The 20,916-nt window shown below is 47.6% G+C and overlaps 4 protein-coding genes across 7 annotated transcripts; 1 reads left to right on the top strand and 3 right to left on the bottom strand.

Moving 5' to 3' along the window:
• Nucleotides 1-123: 123 nt before the first annotated feature.
• On the bottom strand, nucleotides 124-4,177 carry slc16a5a (solute carrier family 16 member 5a). 4 transcript variants are annotated; one of them, XM_089015105.1, is made up of 6 exons: nucleotides 3,910-4,177; nucleotides 3,287-3,610; nucleotides 2,296-2,439; nucleotides 1,917-2,217; nucleotides 611-1,110; nucleotides 124-540 (listed from the first exon to the last, which is right to left on the bottom strand). In XM_089015105.1, exons 2-6 carry the CDS (start codon nucleotides 3,552-3,554, stop codon nucleotides 293-295), a joined length of 1,461 nt encoding a protein of 486 aa, XP_088871231.1. In that variant the 5' UTR covers nucleotides 3,555-3,610; nucleotides 3,910-4,177; the 3' UTR covers nucleotides 124-292. The 4 variants fall into 4 exon arrangements, with proteins under 4 accessions (XP_088871231.1, XP_088871230.1, XP_088871229.1 ...); XM_089015104.1 differs by having other exon boundaries at nucleotides 611-1,113; nucleotides 3,884-4,177; XM_089015103.1 differs by having other exon boundaries at nucleotides 611-1,113; nucleotides 3,876-4,177.
• A 968-nt stretch (nucleotides 4,178-5,145) lies between these two features.
• Nucleotides 5,146-9,278, bottom strand: LOC148887525 (BTB/POZ domain-containing protein KCTD5-like). Its single transcript, XM_089015112.1, has 6 exons — nucleotides 8,736-9,278; nucleotides 8,532-8,640; nucleotides 8,370-8,461; nucleotides 7,241-7,336; nucleotides 7,004-7,129; nucleotides 5,146-6,731 (listed from the first exon to the last, which is right to left on the bottom strand). The coding sequence occupies exons 1-6, from the start codon at nucleotides 9,039-9,041 to the stop codon at nucleotides 6,702-6,704; spliced, it is 759 nt and encodes a 252-aa protein (XP_088871238.1). The 5' UTR covers nucleotides 9,042-9,278; the 3' UTR covers nucleotides 5,146-6,701.
• A 75-nt stretch (nucleotides 9,279-9,353) lies between these two features.
• Nucleotides 9,354-15,539, top strand: tubgcp2 (tubulin gamma complex component 2). The gene is made up of 18 exons (XM_089015094.1): nucleotides 9,354-9,680; nucleotides 10,064-10,217; nucleotides 10,295-10,423; nucleotides 10,512-10,694; nucleotides 10,766-10,919; nucleotides 10,991-11,198; nucleotides 11,772-11,971; nucleotides 12,038-12,227; nucleotides 12,326-12,471; nucleotides 12,533-12,713; nucleotides 13,387-13,567; nucleotides 13,643-13,815; nucleotides 14,134-14,262; nucleotides 14,344-14,464; nucleotides 14,533-14,676; nucleotides 14,747-14,821; nucleotides 14,892-15,046; nucleotides 15,125-15,539. The coding sequence occupies exons 2-18, from the start codon at nucleotides 10,068-10,070 to the stop codon at nucleotides 15,201-15,203; spliced, it is 2,598 nt and encodes an 865-aa protein (XP_088871220.1). The 5' UTR covers nucleotides 9,354-9,680; nucleotides 10,064-10,067; the 3' UTR covers nucleotides 15,204-15,539.
• Nucleotides 15,217-20,861, bottom strand: chuk (component of inhibitor of nuclear factor kappa B kinase complex). The gene is made up of 22 exons (XM_089015095.1): nucleotides 20,734-20,861; nucleotides 20,317-20,445; nucleotides 20,131-20,225; nucleotides 19,523-19,640; nucleotides 19,381-19,450; nucleotides 19,216-19,304; nucleotides 18,745-18,834; nucleotides 18,549-18,673; nucleotides 18,358-18,465; nucleotides 18,122-18,257; nucleotides 17,859-18,053; nucleotides 17,676-17,778; nucleotides 17,486-17,609; nucleotides 17,263-17,414; nucleotides 17,121-17,182; nucleotides 16,935-17,044; nucleotides 16,772-16,821; nucleotides 16,597-16,702; nucleotides 16,374-16,521; nucleotides 16,164-16,300; nucleotides 15,769-15,868; nucleotides 15,217-15,681 (listed from the first exon to the last, which is right to left on the bottom strand). Exons 2-22 carry the CDS (start codon nucleotides 20,422-20,424, stop codon nucleotides 15,616-15,618), a joined length of 2,292 nt encoding a protein of 763 aa, XP_088871221.1. The 5' UTR covers nucleotides 20,425-20,445; nucleotides 20,734-20,861; the 3' UTR covers nucleotides 15,217-15,615.
• Between the last annotated feature and the right edge of the window lie 55 nt (nucleotides 20,862-20,916).

A 20,916-nucleotide genomic window follows, 5' to 3' on the forward strand; every position in this document is an offset into this window, starting at 1 on the left:
AAAATGGACTTCCTAACTTTTAAAACGATGAAAAAACAAACTGTAAACAAAACATAATAATAATAATAATAATAATAATAATAATAATAATAATAATGTATCAAAATGAAGAGATTTATAAGATTTTACTGTAATGACAACTTTAATATAAAAAACAAGATGTATATGTAATAAATAATGGTAATCTCAGTTGCAAACAAACAAAAGACCAGCCTTGCATTATTTTTGTTTGTTTTCCAAGGAAATAATGGCTTGCCTGTCAATGCCTATTGTAATGTTTTTTGATACAGCATCACAAGCAAAACTCGGCGTGTTTGGTTGTTGCCAAAGCCCCACTTGGCGGCGTGGAGACGTCAAGCGAGTCAACAACGAGTTCATTGCAGCTTTCTTCTTGTCTCGGTCTTTGGCTGCCTCGTTGGTCACGCTCGTCGGCATCCATCCACCAAAAGGCGCAAACCAGGAAGATGGCGGCTGAGGCCACGATGGCACTGCAGGCCAAGAAGACGTAGAAATACTGCCCCGTCGAGTCCACCAGGATTCCTGCGGGTAAACGACGTTTCCTTGGTCGCGCTGCGTGAATTGTAACGCGCATCATTGGAGTCACGCTTACCGGCCAGCGGAGGTCCGACCAGCAACGTGACGCTCTCCATGACGGCAAGGAGGCCGAGCGCCGAGGCGAAGCGACTCATGTCCACCACGTCCATCAGAACCGTGAACATAAGCGAGCCCACCACGCTCATGGAGAGCCCGTAGAGCAACACGTAGCTCAGCAGCACCGGGAAGGTGGGCCCCAGGCAGCACACGGCGTTGCTCAGCCCGTTGACCAGCAGCGCACCGGAGAACACGTACACGTGGCGGCCGCGGAACCACGGCAGGTTGAAGACGATGCCAACGGGCGGTCGCACGGCCACGTTGACCAGTCCCAGGACGGAGAGGAGGGAGGCCGCCCGCCCCGCCTCCATGTGGTTGTCGGTGGCGTAAGGCACCAGGTAGATGAGCGGCACCACGAAGCCCAGCATGGTCCACGTGATGGCCACGGCATAAACGCGGTAGCGCCGGTTGTGCAGAAGCTGGTCCAGGGCCATGTGTTTGCTCACGCAAGCTTGAATCCTGCTGCGTGCCAAGGGAGCGGCAAAGGCATGAAAATCAGCTTGCAGATTGGGCAAGTCACAAGGGAGGACTTTTTCTATTTATTTATTTATTTATGTCTTTATTTATTTATTTATTTGTTTATGTATTTGTTTGTTTATGTATGTCTTTATGTATATATTTATTTATTTGTTTATGTATGTCTTTATTTATCTATTTATTTATTTATTTATGTACGTCTTTATGTATCTATTTATTTATTCATTTTTGTATTAAATAATGTATGGGTTTATTTATTTGTTCATGTGCTTATTTATTTATTTGTTGGTTCATGTATGTATGTCTTTGTTTATTCATTCACTTATTTATGTATGTATGTATGTATGTATGTATGTATGTATGTATGTATGTATGTATGTATGTATGTATTTATTTATTCATTTGGTTATTTATTTGGTTATTTGTTTGCTTATGTACGTATGTCTTTATGTATCTATTTGAAAGGCGCTTAGAAATTAAATGCATTATTATTATTTCTTTATTGATTTATTAATGTATTAAATAATTAATGTATTTGTTCATGTGTTTATTTATGTATTTATTTATTTGTTTGTTTGTTTATTTGTTTGTTTGTGTATGTAAGTCTTTCTATCTATTTGTTTATTCATTCGCTTAGTTAGTTAGTTAGTTGGTGTATTTGCTTGCTTGACAGTGCACACAATGGCTCATGATTGTGTCCGGCTGTTTACTGAATAACAGTTGTTCGTTCAGTTTGGATGCAAAAGGACTATTGATCTTTAATAAAGCACGTAAGCGGAATCCCTCACCTGGACATCCCGACGCAACCCGACTCGGGCGACGGCTCGCAATCTGCCGCCGACGTCTCCTTCGACGGCAGAGGACGCATGACGGCGCCGCAGACGCAGCAGTTGAGCAGTACTCCTCCCAAAACCAGAAAGCTTCCCCTCCATCCCAGCTCGTATAGCAGGAAGTTGGCCAGCACCGGAAGCGTACACAATCCCAGCGCCGTACCCGTCGACGAGACGGCATTGGCGAAGGTACGGCGCCGCACAAAATACTCACCCAGGATGGACACGGACGGCTGGTAGCTCAAACAGAAACCCAAACCTGGAAGTGGAGCCAAAAAGTATTTCAAAATAAAACGAGCAACATCAGCCTGTGCTCATTTGTGACTTTTGTGCTCACCGGTAACGACGCCGGCCGTGAAGTAGAGTTGGCTAATGGAGTGCGTGAAGGAGCTGGCGGCCATTCCCAGGCCGCTCAGGACTCCGCCCAACATGACGGTCACTCGGCATCCCAGTCGCTCCAACAACACGCTGCACAGGGGGCCTGAAATTATTGTCAGATTATTATTAAAATGTGACATTTTATATTTGGTAGCACCTCATCTGTATGATTCCAACTATTCTACCCCGCCATTTGATGCTATGATGACTTTGTGCTACAATAATAATAAAAACAATCATAATCATCATCATCATCATAAGAATCATAAGAATAATCATACAATGATGATGATGTGTTTGTTTGAAACATTTAGCTTGTATCAGACATGCATCTTTCCTTACATTACATGACAAAAGGTTGAGTGAAGGCCTAGCTAGCTATTTGTTATCTATCTATTAGCTAGCTAGCGTTCTATCCGAGTTACTTAGCTATCTATCAGCTGTCTATTAGCAAGCTAGCTTTCTATCAGAGTTACTTCCGGGTTGAGTGAAGGCCTAGCTAGCTATCTGTTAGCTATTTATTAGCTAGCTAGCTTTCTAGCCGAGTTACTTCCGGGTTGAGTGAACTCTGGCGCGTGTGGCTGCCGCTGCTCACCCACAGAAATACTTATCCTGTGACTGTAAAGTGACCTTGAGAGTTTTGAAAGGCGGTTATAAATTAAATGTATTATTATTATTATTATTATTATTATTATTATTATTATTATTATTATTATGGCAATAATAATAATGACATTATTATGACAATAATATATAATAATATTATGATGATGATGATAATGATGATGACAATAATAATAATGATAATACATTCAATTTATAAGCACTTTTCAAAACTCTCAATGACACTTTACAGTTACAAGATAAGAACAGCTACCACCGATATTACTACTTTCCTATCTATGTGTGCGAATTGTGTGAACTGGGTACTTGGTAGTAGTTTTAGCAACCTCCCGCATGTAGCACAGCCGTCATGATGGAAGGCACCCAGGAAGTTTGGCTGTTGGAGGCATGAAAATCCCTCTGCAGGTCATTGTAGAAGATGCCCACGCAGGACGGGAAGGCCAGCGTCAGCGCCAGAACCAGCATGGTGGCCACCAGAACAACCCAACCCCAGCCACCGTCCGGTGCTTGGGTTGCTCTTTCGTCTTCCGGCCCTTCTGAGGCCATCTCGTTGATTTGAGCGCTGTCGGCGTGTCCATTTGCACCGCTGCTCATTGTCCGCTAGACGGCGACATTTCTCATTGTCCGCTGCCGGCCATGGCGCGCTCCCTCTAGCGGTAGCAAAACGTCAATACAAGTCACAAGAAAAAGACACCCCCACAAAAAAAAAAGCAGCGGCACTGTGAGAGGGGTTGAGGCAAAGAGGAAAACGCTTGATTCGACTTGTTTTCATGTTTTTTTCGGGGGGGGGGGGGGTGTCGTGACGACAGCCGTTGACGTCTTGTTTGGACGAACGAGAGGACTGCAGGGGGGGGGGGGAATGTTACAAGCCGGAAGTAGAAGAAAGCAAGAACAGAAGCTTCTTCACTCACTCACTCACTCACTCGGTCGGTCGGAACTGTTCGCTCACCCGGTTCGCCTTCGTTCGGTTCTGTGCAGCCCCCCCTAAAAACAGCCGTCGAAAGTGAAAGGGGGTGGCCGAAGACCAGTGATGGGAGATATGACGTGCTGGCAGCCCTCCGCGATGGTGGAGGAGGAGTGGGGGGGCACCAGGGTGGGGCACCCCAAGACCACCAACTGCCTCGCTTCCTTTTTTCAACGAACACAAGTCGATAACATGCAGTGTCATTTAAACAGATCCGGTTCGGTTCTCAGACGCTATTTTGAGATCCGTTCAGTAATATGAGATCTCTGAGGGCGGGGCTTAAAACACCAGACCCCGCCCCCCCCCACCGCCTCTTTTTGTGTTTGTGTACATTGTGTATAATGCACACAGTATTGACTTTGTCATTTAAATACTAGATAAATAAAACCCCCTTGCCTTTAAGATCTTATTTACTTGGCTTTCTGCTTCAGAAAAAAAAAGATATATAACAATTTATAACGGCATATGATAGATAGATAGATAGATAGATAGATAGATAGATAGATAGATAGATAGATAGATAGATAGATAGATAGATAGATAGATAGATAGATAGATAGATAGATAGATAGATAGATAGATAGATAGATAAATCGCGTTATACACAAAGTCATATCGAGCCACAATAGGTGTCGCAATTACTCCATTTCACCTTGTAGAATTAGTGCACGGGATATATAAAACGTAACAGGTGTGTTTGGATTGTTCAATCACGATACAATAAAAGCAGCCATTGATTATCATGGGAAATGCTTCGGTTTTCGACCAAATCGGTTTTCTGGAACGGATTATGGTCAAAAAACGAGGTTTGACTAGACATTGACAAAATTAAACGACATTAAAGTACAAGTAAAGTTACACTGGAACTATTTGTATGCATTCTTAAAATAAACTAATACATGTCTTGAGGCCCGGGTGTGCCAATGTATAAACACATACCTGTTTAGTCACGTGTCGGTACACATTGTCACCTTGACTGGAGAAGAAACTGAAGCATCAGGTTTGAAAAGACAACGTTTATGGTGAGAAAATTGAAGTGAAAAGGGTTGCTCGGCAACAAAACACCTGTAGACAAAAGGTGCAAGAAGTAAAAGACACAAAACGAGCGTGCATGCACATTGGATGGCGTCCTCGGGAGCTTCCCGGTCCACAATAAACGTCCCCGTCATGCACAACGAACGACACATTGTACCAACACAGACTGCTTGACACCGCAACCCAATTTCTTACATCCTGGTACAAAATAAAAACAATACATTGATTTTTTTTTTTAACGCGTGGACAATTCCAAATCAACTTCAATCCATACAGTATACAAGACTTCCCATGGATATACGACGAGTGTATACGTTTATGGGTCAAATGCATCTCATTTGATCAATAATGGTAAAGATGGAGCCTAAATGAACAAACATGAGTTTCTGAATTGGTCGTTAGCATTTAAAAAAAGATAGCATGATTTTTTTTTCTTGCTAAATTAGAAACATTTGTATTGTCACCATTATTAATTCATTCACTGCCATTCACGAACTAATTCGATAATTAATAATAATAATAATACATTTCATTTATAAGTGCCTTGCAAAACTCTCAAGGTCACTTTACAGCTAGCTAGCTAGATATAGCCATATAGCTGATAGATCGCAAGCTAGATAGCTAACCAGCCAGCCAGATAGCTAGCCAGCTAGATAGCTAGCCAGCTAGCCAACCAAAAAGCTAGATAGCCAATGAGCTAAATAGCTTAGTTTAGTTGTAATTTTTTTTCTTGACTTAGAACGCCATTCCCTAATTAGTTCGGGGTTTTGTTTTTTTCATGCCTGGGTGCCGATAAAGCGCAAACCATGGCCTCAGACAATGTTTTTTTCTTATCCACAAGGGGGCAGCACTTCCCCTTTTTCCATGTTAGCGCTTTGTTCCAGCTTGAGCTGTTGTTAAAGCGCTATATAAACCAATATTGCATTGTATTTTGGATATCCGCCCTCATTTCAAGCTCCTATAACTCCAGTTTCATATCATTTAGGAATTAACTCTTTTTTTCTGTTGAAAGAAGACAATATAAGATTTTTAACGCTATATTGAATGTTTATGTAGTTCTAAAACTCAATATTCTGTGGGTCCTGGAATTTGAGTGACAATGACAAAAACCCTGGCACTAGAGTGGACAGACACATTTTTGCCCATTTGGCAGTGAATGAGTTAACTACATGATGTGAAAAAGACCCACAAATATGTGATATGTATGTACATTATATACTGTATGTAATATCATGAATATTTTTTATTTCCCCCGCTATCAATCCGTGGCCGGTAGATGCGAATGGGTGGGACACGTGCTAACATGCTTAGCGTCATGTTCCCGTTAGCATGGTAAACCGTGACTGACAAATGCCTCACATGCAAAGTTTTGTCCCGTAAAAGTGACCTTGGGTGCGACTCACTTCATCAAACGTCATTCGTGGCCTCATTTTAACAAACGTAGACCAACATCGCATCAAGGCGGTGCGCCCGATGGAGAAAAGTTGATGTCCGTCGTTTTCATCACGTGCAGCATGTGAAGTTAGATCAAGTCGAAAGAAAATGATGGGAAAAGACTTGATGGTCTCACCCGCATAATGGCGAAAGGTGATGGGTGAAGATATGCCTCAAAAAAAGGTCAAAGTGCACATGTGACAAGGAAATGAAAAGGCGGACCCAAAAAGTGTCACTTCCTGTGGAGACGTGAAGAAAAGAACTCACGTCTCCATTTGTCACGGTGGAAACGTCTAACGATGAAGTTCTCACATGCGGGAGCCTCGTTCCTGCAGGATCTGGACAGGGGAGATTGACAGCTGAGTGACCGCCGCCCACAAAAGCCCCCCCTGAACACTAGCTAGCTATGTAGCTATCTATCTAGCGCTTTGTTCCAGCTTTAGCTGTTTTTAAAGCGCTATACAAATCAATATGGATTGAATTTTGTACAGCTGCCCCCATTTCAAGCTCAGATAACTCCAGACCCATATAACTTAGGAATTAACTCTTTTTTTCTGATGAAAGAAGAGAGTCCGCCCTGTAAGCCACCATCGCCATTCCAAGCACCCACCTTGGCTTTCTGGCTGGGTTCCATGACGACGCCATTGGCCGCGTTGTTGAGCTCGCGTGATACCACGCACAGGAACTCGGCTTGGTCCTCGTTGCCGTAATTGTAGGACGAGCCGATGCTGATCAGCTGACGGACACAAACAGGAAAGCTTTATTTACAATGGTCTTCACACGCACCCCCTTTGACTTAATATTTTGGACCAATAAAAATCCAGTTTACTTGTTTTGCAAGGCTCACCTGTTCAAACTTCCACCCGTCCGACATGGTGGAGACCATCTGAGTAAGCTCTTCCTCTTGGCATTGCAGGACGCGGTAGACGTGTTTCACTGGGCCCTGCGGGTGGTCATTGAAAAATGAACACCTTCACAAATTTATTCGGGAATTGAAAATATGACGTCGGGCGCCATTTTAATGCATCATAATAAATCACATATTATGTACAGAATGACACACAATTCCACTCCATCGCCAAAGTTTGAGGTTCGTTACCAATTATGTTGTATTAGCTATTCATTAGCACGCTAGCTAGCTGTTAGCTCTATGGCTGTTAGCTATCTGGCTATCTGTTAGCTATTTATGAGTTATCCATTACACATACAAATAAATCTAGCTAGCAATCTAGCTGGCTACCTAGCTAGCTATTTGCTATCTATTAGCCAGCTCGCTGGCAACCTAGCTAGCTATTTGCTATCTATTAGCCAGCTCGCTGGCTATCTAGCTAGCTATATATTTGCTATCTATAAACTACCTATGAGCTATCTATAAGCTAGCTATCTTGCTATTGGTTATCAATTAGCTTGCTAGTTAGCTTTCTATCTATTTGAGTTATTTCGGGGTGAGTGAACGCTGGCGCACGTGGCTGCCGCTGCTCACCCACAGAAAAATTTTATCCTGTGACTGTGAAGTGACCTTGAGAGTTTTGAAAGGCGCTTAGAAATGAAATGTATTATTATTATTATTCCTGAATTTGTTCAGATTTTCTTTTTCATGCTTAAGTGCCGATAAAGCCCTGGCCATGGCATCTGGCAATGTTTTCCCCTTTTTTCCATGTTAGCGCTTTGTTCAGACGTTGTTAAAGCGCTATATAAACCAATATGTATGTATTGCATTGTATTTTGTACATCTGCCCCCATTTCAAGATCAAATAACTCCAGACCCATTTTTCTGATGAAAGAAGAGAGTCCAAGATTTCTAACACTGTATTGAATGTTGATGTGGTGCTAAAACTTAATATTCTTTGGGGCCTGGAATTCAAGTGACAATGACAAAAACCCTGGCACTGGAGTGGACACATTTTAGTGAATGAGTCAACATCTATCATATTCCATAATACCCGGGAATAGGGGAAAGTGACCGCTGTAGCTACCTGTGACGTTCGGTTCTCGTTGTCCCGTATGCGCTCCTTCACCAGACGCACCAGGGAGGCGATGTTGTAGAATTCTGCCTCTTCGAGGACACCTTGAACGCCAACACACAAAAAGTGGGGCTATGCACACGCTCAGGTGGACGTTTGATGGTGTTCTCCTACCTTCCTCGGCGAGGTTCTTGTCCATGATGAGTTTTCCATGACGGAGATAGTTCAGAACAGGCCCGAAATAGGTGGGGTCCCTGTCAATCAAATAGGCTCCCGTGCTGTCCTGCACACATCACAAATATTGTTTTAATTCTTATATAGTGCACTGGTAAACATCTCGTGATTCGGGGGTGTGACCGTGACAGGGAGCAGGCTCACTTTGTCAGAGTCCAGATCCGGATGGTCCTGGCAAAGTCGGAACAGGAACGACTTGGGCTCCCTGCACAGAGTCTGCTTGGTGGTGACGAAGTAGGTCCCGCCCACGTTGAGGCGCACCCAGCGAGGGCCCGGCTCGGAAGTCGAACCGCCTTTGGGCTGCGAACGGGTTGCGGCGATCGGTCCCAGTGGAGGTGGCGCCAGGCGAACTGAGCAGCGGACGACGTCGCGCGGCTGCTGATGTTGATGTTGATTATGGTGATGGTGGTCCGTCTGCTCGGCCCCATCGAGCACCTGCAGCTCAGCCATGACGTCGCGTTCGCTCACGACGCGACGGAAAAGGCGCAGCCACAACGTACCGCGGCTGCTTCCCGTCCGCCGTCCAAGTGCCACACGTCGCCGTTGTCGTTTGTGATGCCGACCGTAGCGTGCGTGGAGAGCCCGGTGACGTCAGCGACGTGTTTTGGCTCGCGACATTTGACGTCGCTCGTGCAAACAAGACGCTTCCGTGTTGGAACGATGACGTAACGTGGAGCAGCGCGGGAGGTGTAGTTTTATTTCTTTCACTGGCGGACCTCGACATTATTTACCCATCACTGCTACCATTTCAGCATTTGAAGCGATTCGCAATTAAATATTTTATTTTATGTTATATGATATGCAAGGCTTTGTTTTATTCGACTCTATCTATCGCGTTCTTGCGATTTGTTGTATGAACGTTAGAGGGCAGTGTCGTTCACGTTTGTCATGAATAAGCGAAGAAGAAGAAAAGCCCAATGGCGCCACTAAAGCAAAAACAATTTCCAAAATTCCCTAAAATATGTCAATAAATCTCCCGAATGTTTCTTCCATTTGGGTCCAGATGTGACAGATTTTTCCTACGCAGCTTCTCCACACACCAGTTTTTATTTTTGTGAGGAGTCGCGACGACGTTCGCCTTGCAACGCGGTACGTTTGCAACGGCCGGAAAGACTCATGGAGTTGGATGGAGCCTTCTTGGGTGTTAAAAAAATAGTATATATATATATATATATATATATATATCATTGCAACAATCATTGCTAAGCTAATATAAATCTTATGCATACGGTATTACATAATTATTCTCAATACTGTACTGTGACTGGGTGATAAAAGGCAGCTAATATTGATGGAGTGACACCACTCTCAATGTGTGTTTCTCAACTATAATTAGGTTACATAGTGTTGATTGATGAAGAGATTGTATGGGAGGGGTTCAGTAACCATTAAGAGGGTCCTGTGATCAACTGGGGGATTAAAGCTAAATTGTTCTCTCCATTCGTGCATTTTCGATCCCCATCTCCTCGCAGCACCATGAGTGAATTCCGGATTCACCATCATGTCAACGAGCTGCTGAGCGTTTTGGATGTGCGAGGAGGTGACGGAGCGGAAGGTTACATCGACCTTCTGCAGAAGCACCGGACACCCTATGTCACCACTACGGTTTCAGCCCACAGCGCCAAGGTACTACTAGCCTGTGCTCCATAAAAAAAAAAAAAAAAACAGGCATGGATATACATTGTTCTTTGACATCTTAAAAGGTGAAGCTGGCAGAGTTCTCCAAGACCCCTGAGGACTTCTTAAGGAAGTACGAGGAACTAAAATCGAAAAATGTCCGACACCTGGACCCGCTGGTCTACCTGCTATCCCGCCTGTGCGAGGACTCACAAGTAAGTCTTTGCCGAAAGATGGCGAGCTAGAAGTTAACATCACCACTCTCCACTGGAGTCAAGATTTGACCACTCACCCTTTGTGTAGACGCTGCAGCGTCTTCATCAGAACGCCAAAGATCGTTCGGAAGCTTGTGCGACGACGGCGACGCTTGCTCCTGCGCAGAACGTCCTCAACGCGGCGACAAGCGTCTCCAAGATGTCCATGCAGGAGTTGGACGAGCTCCGGAAGAAGCTCGGGAACGCCACGGCGGCGTCCAACGCTCCCCTGGTGCTCGACAGCCGCTCACAACGTCCGTCGCATCCGTTCCGCTCATCTGATTGGTGGATTTTGATCCGCAGTCGGCTGAGGTGACGCGGAAGATGCTACGGGACAAACACAACAAAAAGAATCCGGCGCAGCTCAACCCGGTTTTTCCCGGCTGGGTGTACGAGCGACCCACCCTCCTCGGGGACTTCATCGTCGGACCCGCCCCGCCCGCCGACCCGGCAGTGGGTGAGTGCGTCCGGCCTATTGTAGCAAAATGTTATTTAATTCCTCAAACTTCCACGTGGGGTCGGTTGCAGGCACGCTAGCGTTGGCGGCACAGGAGCAGATGCTTCTGGAGGATCTGCTCTTCGTTCTGGTGGGCGTGGACGGGCGCAGCGTGGCGGCTCAGCCGGTCCTGGGCCGCCAGAACCGGTCCTTCATCGTGGACGCCACACTTGACGCCTCCGTCAAGGAGCTGGTCCATCGGATCCTTCCTGTGGCGTCCTACTACTCCACTGTCACACGGTCAGCAATTTAACTCTGCCAGATGATGTGCAAAAAAATGTTCACTTCAGTGCCAGGGTTTTTGGCATTTTCACTCAAATTGCAGGACTCACAGAATATTGAGTTTTAGGACTACATAAACATTCAATTCAGCGTGAAAAATCTTTGACTCTCTTCTTCCACCAGGAAAAAAAGAGTTAATTCCTTAATTATATGGGTTTGCAGTTATCTGAGCTTGAAATGGGGGCAGCTGTACAAAATACAATACATATACAATACATAGCTAGATAAGGAGCTAGCTAGACAGCTAATAGATAGCTAAGTAGGTAGATAGCTAGCAAGAGAGATAGCTAATAGATAGCAAATACATAACTATATAGCTAGCTAATAGGTAGCAAATAGTTAGCTAGCTAGATAGCTAGATAAATAGCTAGCTATTAGTTATCTATTAGCCAGATAGCTTAGTATCTTTTTGAGTTATTCCTGGTTGAGTGAATGCTGGCGCATGTGGCTGCCGCTGCTCACCCACAGAAAAACTTATCCTGTGACTGGAAAGTGACCATGAGGTTTTTTTTGGGGTGGGGGGTCCCTCAGATTCGTGGAGGAGAAGTCGTCGTTCGAGTACGGGCAGGTGAACCACGCCTTGACGGCGGCCATGCGAACGCTAGTCAAAGAGTACCTGATCCTGGTGACTCAGCTGGAACACGTACACGGGCGGGGCCTGCTGTCGCTGCAGAAGCTGTGGTTCTACCTGCAGCCCACCATGAGGACCATGGACATCTTAGCCTCCATCGGTAGAGCCAGCATCTTTGCTCTTAGTGTCCAGTTTGCTCCCGACTCACTTGCGTCCACTTTGTCAGCCTCATCGGTGGACAAAGGCGAGTGTATGGGCGGAGCTACGCTCAGTCTCCTTCACGACCGCACCTTCAACTTCACCGGCGACGCCCAAGCGCAGGAAGTGTGCCTGTACCTCACCACAGCTGCCAGCGTGCCCTATTTTGAAATCCTGGAGAAATGGATCTTCCGGGGCATCATCCGCGATCCCTACAGGTGGGTTGCTAGAACCCAGACCTCAACCCTGACATCAAGTGTACACATTTTGGCCTACCTTATTCCCGTTTTGGAATGTTTCCGGAAAACGAGAACAGCGAGTTCATGGTGGAGGAACACGAACTGCAGAAGGAGAAGATCCAAGAGGACTACAATGACAAATACTGGGACCAGAGGTACACCGTTGTCCAGCACCGCATTCCGTCCTTCCTGCAGAAGATGGCCGACAAGATCCTCAGTACAGGTGACCCTCGCCCTCACTCGTCTCCCGGTTTTACGGACGCTAAATACTGCGCGTGTGACAGGAAAGTACCTGAACGTGGTGCGCGAGTGTGGCCGCGACGTCACTTGCCCCGATGCCAAGGAAGTGGTTTACACGCTGAAGGAGCGAGCCTACGTGGAACAGATCGAGAAAGCTTTCAACTACGCCAGCAAGGTTCTCCTGCACTTCCTGTTGGAGGAGAAAGAACTGGTGGCCCGTCTCAGGTGAAAATGGCAGCCGACTTGTTTTTATTCTCTATTCCACGCCCCCAGTCTTCGGTTAAAGCACGCGATTGGTCAAGAACAGGCAGACGCCAGAAAAAGAGTGAGAAAATGGATAGAAAACAGTGAAATTTGGACTCGTTTCAACTTTGATAAAGCAGAGTGTAGACTGAAAGGTTAAAATATCCCATCAATCAGGCTCCACAAATAACCCGCACAAGCCATCTGTACACTTGATGCAAAAAGCTATCAACCCAGCTAAACAGAACACAATTGATGAGGAACAAGGTAAAATGATCGCACAGGTTACGTTCCTAATCAAGTGTTTAATTCTGATGAAACCGGCCACTCCAGTCCATCAAGCCATCAATGACCATCACAAAGGCAAATAAAACTACGTTATTATACTGTACAGTTTATTTCTTTAATTATAATACCATAGAACATTTATTATACATAAAAAAGGTAGAGTTTGTGTAGTTTTAAGGCTTAGAAAATTCGAAAGTAGAAAATAATGTTTTATGGGGACATGGGAATGGATTATTCTCATTTTAATGGTTTCCTATGGGAAATTAATTTTTGGGATACACACTTTTCACCTTACACAATGTGTGGGAACCCATTAAGTTAACTGTATTTTGAAAAGTGAGCACGCCTACCTTCACGTCTTGTTTAGGTCCATCAAACATTATTTCCTGATGGACAAAGGCGACTTCTTCGTGCACTTCATGGACCTGACGGAGGAGGAGCTGCGTAAGCCGGTGGACGACATCGCGGCCCCGCGTCTGGAGGCGCTCCTGGAACTGGCGCTGCGCATGAGCACGGCCAACACCGACCCCTTCAAGGATGACCTCAAGGTGGGCGGGGCATAACCTGCCGTCACGTCAAGCGAGAATCCCGTTCGGCTTTGACGCCCCGGTTCTTCTCCTCAGATCGACTTGATGCCGCATGACGTGATCACGCAGCTGCTGCGGGTGCTGGCCATCGAAACCAAGCAGGAGAAGAGCGTCGCTAACGCCGAGCAGGCCGATGCAGCCCTTAGCGGACTGGAGGCCTTCTCCTTCGACTACGTGGTCAAGTGGCCGCTCTCGCTTATCATCAACAGGTCTGCGTCTTCGCCTTCTTTCGGATTGGATTAGCCTTTGCTAAAATTGACATTCCACAGCAGCAAAGTGATTAAAGTAAGAGTCCTTTTCACCACTGGAGAAGGGATGTCATGGTGGAATGTGCACGTCTGCTACAAACTACATGTTGAAAAGAGAACATGAAGCTATAGCATCCATTGACAAAAAAAAAAGACTGTAAATCTGCTTCAATTCCAAGCCGCGACCAAAAAAAAGCAAGGCTCGGCAGAGCACTCGCCGACTGCTACCTACCCGGGCGCCATTTTGGCCTCCTTTTCACCGACTCGTGTCCTCCGCAGGAAGGCCTTGACCAGGTACCAGATGTTGTTCCGTCACATGTTCTACTGCAAGCATGTGGAGCGCCTGCTGTGTAACGTGTGGATCACCAACAAACACGCCAAACATCACTGGTCGCACTCGGCCAAATGGTGAGCGGCGCCCCACGCTGTCTTTCGGCGACCGCTCCTTTCTTTCCCGTCGTTTCACCAGACCGCGTCGTATCGCCGCAGGTTCGCGGCGGCGTTTGCGCTGCGTCAGCGCATGTTGAACTTTGTGCAGAACATTCAGTACTACATGATGTTTGAGGTGATAGAGCCCACATGGCACTTGATGGAGAACAACCTGAAAACGGTGAGCGCCGCACGTCGGGAGGGAGTCGCCGACCGCGATGGCGTTTTCACCGCCATCTTCCTTTTTAGGCGTCTAATATCGACGACGTGTTGTGGCACCACACCAGCTTCCTGGACAACTGCATGAAGGACTGCATGCTGACCAATCCCGAGCTGCTGCGTATCTTCTCCAAGCTCATGTCCGTCTGCGTCATGTTCGCCGGACGCATGCAGGTAAACGCCCGCGACTCGCCGTCCTTTTGCCGCCGCGTCTTGATCCCGCCTTGTTTGTCGCGCATTGCAGCGTTTCACGCAGACCCTCCGGCTGGAGCGCCTCCCCTCGGACTCCCACGATCGGAAAAGGAGCCAGGCTGCAAAGGTCGGACTGGAAATGCCACGGACGAGTTAGCCGTGTGCGCGCGTCCTAGCTTGTTTGTGTTTGGATGCAGTCGGAGGAGACTGAGGCGGCATCGGGGGCGGGATTTGAGGCGTCCATCGGCAACTTTGACAACAGTTTCAGCGTTCTGCTACTGGACCTTTTGGATAAACTCAGCATCTTCAGTTCCAACAACTGCGAGCATAGCATGATTAACATCATATACAGGTCGCACCCGCATAACGTTACAACCCAATTATTCAAACCATAACGCTGTCGACAATCCATTTTTTCTGTTTTTCACAGGCTCGACTTCAACGGCTTCTACACGGAGCGTCTGGAGAAGATGGCGGTGGAACGGAGTCACAAAGAAGCGGCGGCGTAGCTCCAAAAAAAGATGGCGCCAACTCATCTTTATTCAACCTCCCCGATTAAAATCTATGTGTTATGAGCATCTTATTTGCATTTCTTACATGCTCTGCGTTTCGCCCCAGAGCCAAAATCGGTTTGGTCCCGCCACAAAGTCATCAGTTAGTCAGTGGAAGTATGGATCAGCTGATCAACTTCATTAACCCATGCTACAAAGTGCACTTTTTTTCTCCACTTCCTGTTTCCTATTTACCAACCAATGAGCTGCCTGCAAATCCTCAACGCCATCCCTCCCACACTTCCCCAAAAACACAGCAGAAAGAAAAACAGCAGCATGACATCATGAGGGGGGGGGGGAAAAAAAAATCAACGGCACCTCCTGGGGTCAAAGTTCATCATGGCCGTTAGTGTTTCATGGTGAAAGCATCTCACGCATTTCTTTTCTTGAATTTGCTGCTTAACGTTTCGTATTTGGTCCAACTCCAGTCTTGATCCTTGAGCAACAAAAAATCGATTTCAACAACAACAAAAGAAAATAAGGGGATGGGTGGATTGACATGGCGCTCAAAGGTGAGACTTACCACCATGCTTTTAGCTTGTTCGTCCACCGCTTCCTGCATGAGGCTGGTCAGCTGACTAAGGTACTTCTGGGTCTCCTGCAGCAGGCGGGGGGCCGCGTCACTGTGGAGAGAGAACAAATATTGACTTTTAGGGCTATATAAACATTCAATTCAGCATTAGAAACTTAATTCATCAGAAAAAAAAGTTAATTCCGAAGTTATATGGGTCTGGAGTTATATGAGCTTGAAATGAGGGTGGCTGTCCAAAATACAATTCAATATATACATATTGGTTTATGTCGCGCTTAGAACAACAGCTGAAACTGGAACAATGCTACCCCCTTTTGGAAAAGAAAAAACACATTGCCAGAGGCCATGGCCAGCACTCCAACGGCACCCAAGCATGAAAAACCTACCTGTCATTGGGCCCGGGCAGTGAAGTGAGTGGATGAGGAGTACTGGCGGGCGGCGCTGTCTGGGCCCACTGGGACACCTGAGGGAGGTTGGTGGACTCGGGTCCGGTCGCCAGCGAGTTGCGTGTCGAGTTCTGGGCCTGCGAGGGGAAGTCGTGGAATGGGTTGGGGTGCGGCGGTGCCCCCCCCCCCCTTTGGCGTTGGCTGGCTTACGCATGCGATCTTGAGGAGGTGCCAGAACTCGCGCTGGCGCTTGACCTGCATCTGCATGACCGTGTTGTCTGCTTCCTTGATGCTCTCCAACGTCTTCTCGATCCGCGGGAACAGTTCGATGATTTTCTGTTTGCTGCTCAGTATCTTACTGGGGGGTAAAGAAGAAGACGGGAGGGTGTAAAATTGTGGACAAGTCTTGCCGGTTAAGTCAGCGTTGGTCAACCTGAGGTGCGTGTAGAGATCCTTGAGCACTTTGTCCTGGTTCTGCACCGTCTGGATGATGGCCTTCACCATCTCCGAACTGTCGATGCTCAGGTCCGCCTCTGGAACTGTCAAAAAAAATCAGCGTCACCATCGTCGCCGTCATTGTCGCCGATGGCCATCAGAACATATCTGACCTTTACATTTCATCTTCAGCTGTTTGTAGAGCTCCATGGCTCGTTCCTCTCTGAAAAACCACTGATTATGTTAACGTTCAAATGGCAGCCCGACGGGGAAGTGTATGTGGGAGGGGAAGAAAGGGCGATGGGCACAAATGTTTGAGTGAGGCAACACACTCACAGCTGCTCCATCTTGTCTCCTTGACGCCGGGCGTACGGACTCCTCTGCAGCTCCACGATTTCCGAGTGAAGGGCCATGATCTCGTCGTCCAAGTGGCTCACTTCCGCTACCTGCGGGACGACACGGAAAATGCGTTTCAGCACCGCAACGTCGCCACAAAAGAGCCCAAAAACGATCATTTGCGACCTGTGTAAAGGCAGCCGCTCTCTCCTCATTCTCCTGCCAGGCCTTCAGCATCTTCTCCGAAGCTATGTCAGAGAGGAAAGCACATGAGAGGCCGGCAGAGTTTTACGAGAAGAATCGCGCGGACCCCCGGCGCGGCACTCACAGATGCCGTAGTGCATCTGGTCGCTGTATTTTTCCAAATCGTACTGGATGCTGCTGCGGAAGAAATCCAGCTTGGCTTTCAGCTGCTGCGAGAATCCAAACATGCTGTTTTTACAGCGCGTTAGGTTGGTGTTGTAGCGGAGGAGGCTGAGCCTGGGGAGACACGGACGTAGCGTGAGGACGCCGGGGCGGACGGGGGTGAAGCGCTAGCGCTAGCGACTCACATGGCGGCGCGTTGGCCCTGGAAGAGGCGGCTGTAGTCGTCCTTCAGGCCGCAGATGTAGCTCAGCGCCTCCGCCCAAACCTTCTTGAGAACGCTCGGGGGCAGCGGCGTCCGGGCTTCTTGGACTGAAAATGTTTTTTTGGGGTAAAAAATGGGCGTGGCCGTCTCAAGTAGATGACTACTCTACTCACCGATGGTGTTGACTTTATCCGGCAGCTGCCTGGCGCTAAACGGGCCCGAGTACTCTGTGGCGCTCTTGTCAAACAAGTAAACGATGTAAGCGTCCCAGCCTCGCTGTGGCACAAACGAGAGATGTCGAGACGGCGGCGTGGCGGTGCCGGAAACCGACGTAGCGACAACAGGCGGGAACGTACCACGCCGTCCAGGACGCACTGCGCCGCCGGCTTGCGGGGGTCCAGGGACACTCCGGTTTCCTGCAGCAGCTCCTGGTGGACTACGGAGATGCCGCTCTCCGCCTCCACTCGCTTCTGCAGGGCATGCAGCGACTCGTCGGGCGCCAGCTGGAAGGAGTGCACCTGGGCCGTGGTCATGTTGAGAATGTGCACCACCTGAGCGAGAGGCGACGGTCAGCGGCGTTTTTTCAAAAAGACCCCTTTTCGCGTGATGGATGGTGGACCTTCATGCTCAGGATCTGATCGAGGAGATCGAAGCAGAGCGGCTTCCTGCTGTCGGGATGGACGCCGCCTCCTCTGTGGACGGGGTCCCACTTTAGCATGAGCTGCAGTAGCGCCTCCATGGGCTCCAATAGCGTCCTGCGAGGAGACGCGTCCTCGGTTACATCATCTCCACCAAAAAAATGGTCCACGAAAAGAAGACGTTTGCAAACCCAAACGACGGGTTGACACCTCGCACCTGCTCAGGTTGTTGGGGTACGGAAGATGCGAAGAAAATCGAACTTCTCCGTTGGCCTCCTCCACCGCCATAATATCCTTTGGACCTTTGTTACGTACCTTGCTGGCCCTGCCGCCGCAACACAACAACACCGGTTTGGCCCGCGCGTGTTGTCAACCAGCGTGATCGGTTTCCGATAATCGCGGACGTACCATTGAACGGGCTGCAGGTTGTGCAAGAATGGTCGGAATCCGCAACTGCATTCGAAGATCATGGTCCCGAAGCTCCAGTAGTCCACGCTCACCGTGTATGCTTTGTTTTCAAACAATTCGGGAGCCTGCGCAGACGCAAGTTGACGACAAGCAGCCTGACAAGCTAGCTGAAGATGGAGTCAGAAGGGTTTCTCACCAGGTACTGAAGGGTGCCCACGAAGGACGTACACAGACTGCCCTGGTCCAAGTCTTTAGCGTAGCCCAGGTCAATGATCTTGTGCACCAACTAAAACAGGATGGAAAATAGTTATTTAATTGGCAAGATGGCGGCACGCGGAACGGATACGGATTGTTTTTTAGCATTTTTGTCCATGACATTCATCAGGGAGGAGACTATGCAGAGCAGTAGCGCCTTTTCGGCAGCACCGTTTTTGATTGGGAGGAAAGTCGGTGCCATTTGACTGTCATCGCTGGACCGCTCTAGGGCGATTGTGCTTTTTCTGTGCTAGTAATGGGCAGCGTTTTCACAGCGCAGAGCGCTGATGCGTGTGTGGAACTGTCGTGGCTTGGAATTGAAGCGGATTTACATGGGATAGGAGATGTGAGGCAATCTCTTGTGAAAGATAGAAGAAGCCCGATGACTAAAGGTGAAAGTGGAGCGTGTCACCTTTCCGTTGACTTCTTGCAGCACGATGTTCTCTGGCTTCAGGTCCCTGTGGATGATCTTGTTCTCGTGAAGGTATTGGATACCGCAACCTGGGGCAAGGTCACGCCGGTTACTCACAAGGCATTTTGCGCTCACACGGGTCAACGCACGAAAAATGCCACGTACCCACATCGTTGAGCAAGGACAGAACGTCACTTTCCTTCAGGCCGCAGCAGTTCTCCGGTCTGCTCAGAACCTGAAGAAAGACGCCATTAGAGTGAGGGAAGGTGGTCGGTCGGTGGGAGATGCAACATGTGGCCCACAGTACCTTCCTCAGGTCGCCATGCGAGCAGAACTCCATGGCGAGCAAAGGCAAGTCATTCAATGCGATCAAGTTGATTTCTTCAGGGACGTCCCGCGCCGTTACCACGTTGATGTGGTTCAACCTGAGTGGGAACAAATACGAAAATGCACTTTGAACACTTTTAAAAAAAAAACAAATATTCATTCATTTTCAGGAAGGAGAAAAAAAGTGAGTTAGGAATCAAGTTCCTGTTTGCTTTCAACATTAAAAATGTATTATTATTATTGTTATTTAGCTCATAGCGCACGTGCACATTCCACCATGACGTCTCTGATCCAATGGTGAAAAGGACGCTTTAATCCTCTCCCCTTTCATCTAGAACTGTTTCATACAACCAAGAGGGTGCCGAAAGTGCTTAAAGATCAAATGACTGTCTATGTATTTTGCGATGGGTCATGTTATGTTTTTCAGTTGTTTTTTTTGTTTTACTTCGAGTGGCTCCCTTTACAGCAGCTCCTGTATTATGTTTTTCTACTTCTTCCTTTCCTTTTCTCTTCCTTTCATAACTCCAACTGCGAGACTAATAAAGGCTAATCCAATCATCCATTCAAGTTTGTGCAAGAAATACCAACTTCTTCATGATCTGAATTTCTCGGCTCCAGCGGTCCTTGTTCCTGGGCGTCAGCTCCAGTCGGCACATCTTCACCGCTAGCTTCTCACTGCTCACCTGCATTGACAAGACATGTCAACAGAGGCTTTTAGGGTGGAGGGGGATACTCGTGTAGTATATGAACGTGACGCGTAACGGGGGAACTCACATGATGCTGGTAGAGGTAGACATGGGCAAAGCCCCCCATGCCCAGTCGTTCCTTCAGCTCCCAGTCGCCGCACTTGTGGTTGTTGTGTCGGAAGGGAGGCTTCTCCATCGTGCTAGCGCCGGCCTCAACCTGAACCAGAAAGTAAACGGTGACGACGAACACGCTTATTCACATCCGTTACCTTGCGATATCGTGACTATGTTTCTGTCGTTCCCTCCGCACCCATATTGAAATATTTATCCACAAGAATCGGTCGACAAAACGTCTCATAGCTGAGCGTAACACTCGGAGTAAGCTAGCATAAATTCATGTTGTTTGCTAGCTTGTGGCTAATACTAATGTCAACATCGACCGCTACGCTCGGCAGACGAACGACAAGCGTGTGTTTCCAGGTGAAAATGTCGACGAAAAACTCACGTCGCAAGTCGTCCTACATGAGCCGCACGATTTGGTGTACTATTTTTGCTATTTCTTTCTGTTGTGCTCACGTCAAACTCCGCCAACGACACAACACGGTACTTTCTGCATGACGTCATCAACCTGCGTGCTATTGGAAGGGCGGGGGTGAGGAGCGTTCGTTGTGTTCTTTTCCGGATGCAA

This window comes from Hippocampus bargibanti, linkage group LG15 (assembly GCF_051943395.1).
Source record: "Hippocampus bargibanti isolate YZ-2025 linkage group LG15, ASM5194339v1, whole genome shotgun sequence".
NCBI classification, from domain to species: Eukaryota; Metazoa; Chordata; class Actinopteri; order Syngnathiformes; family Syngnathidae; genus Hippocampus; species Hippocampus bargibanti.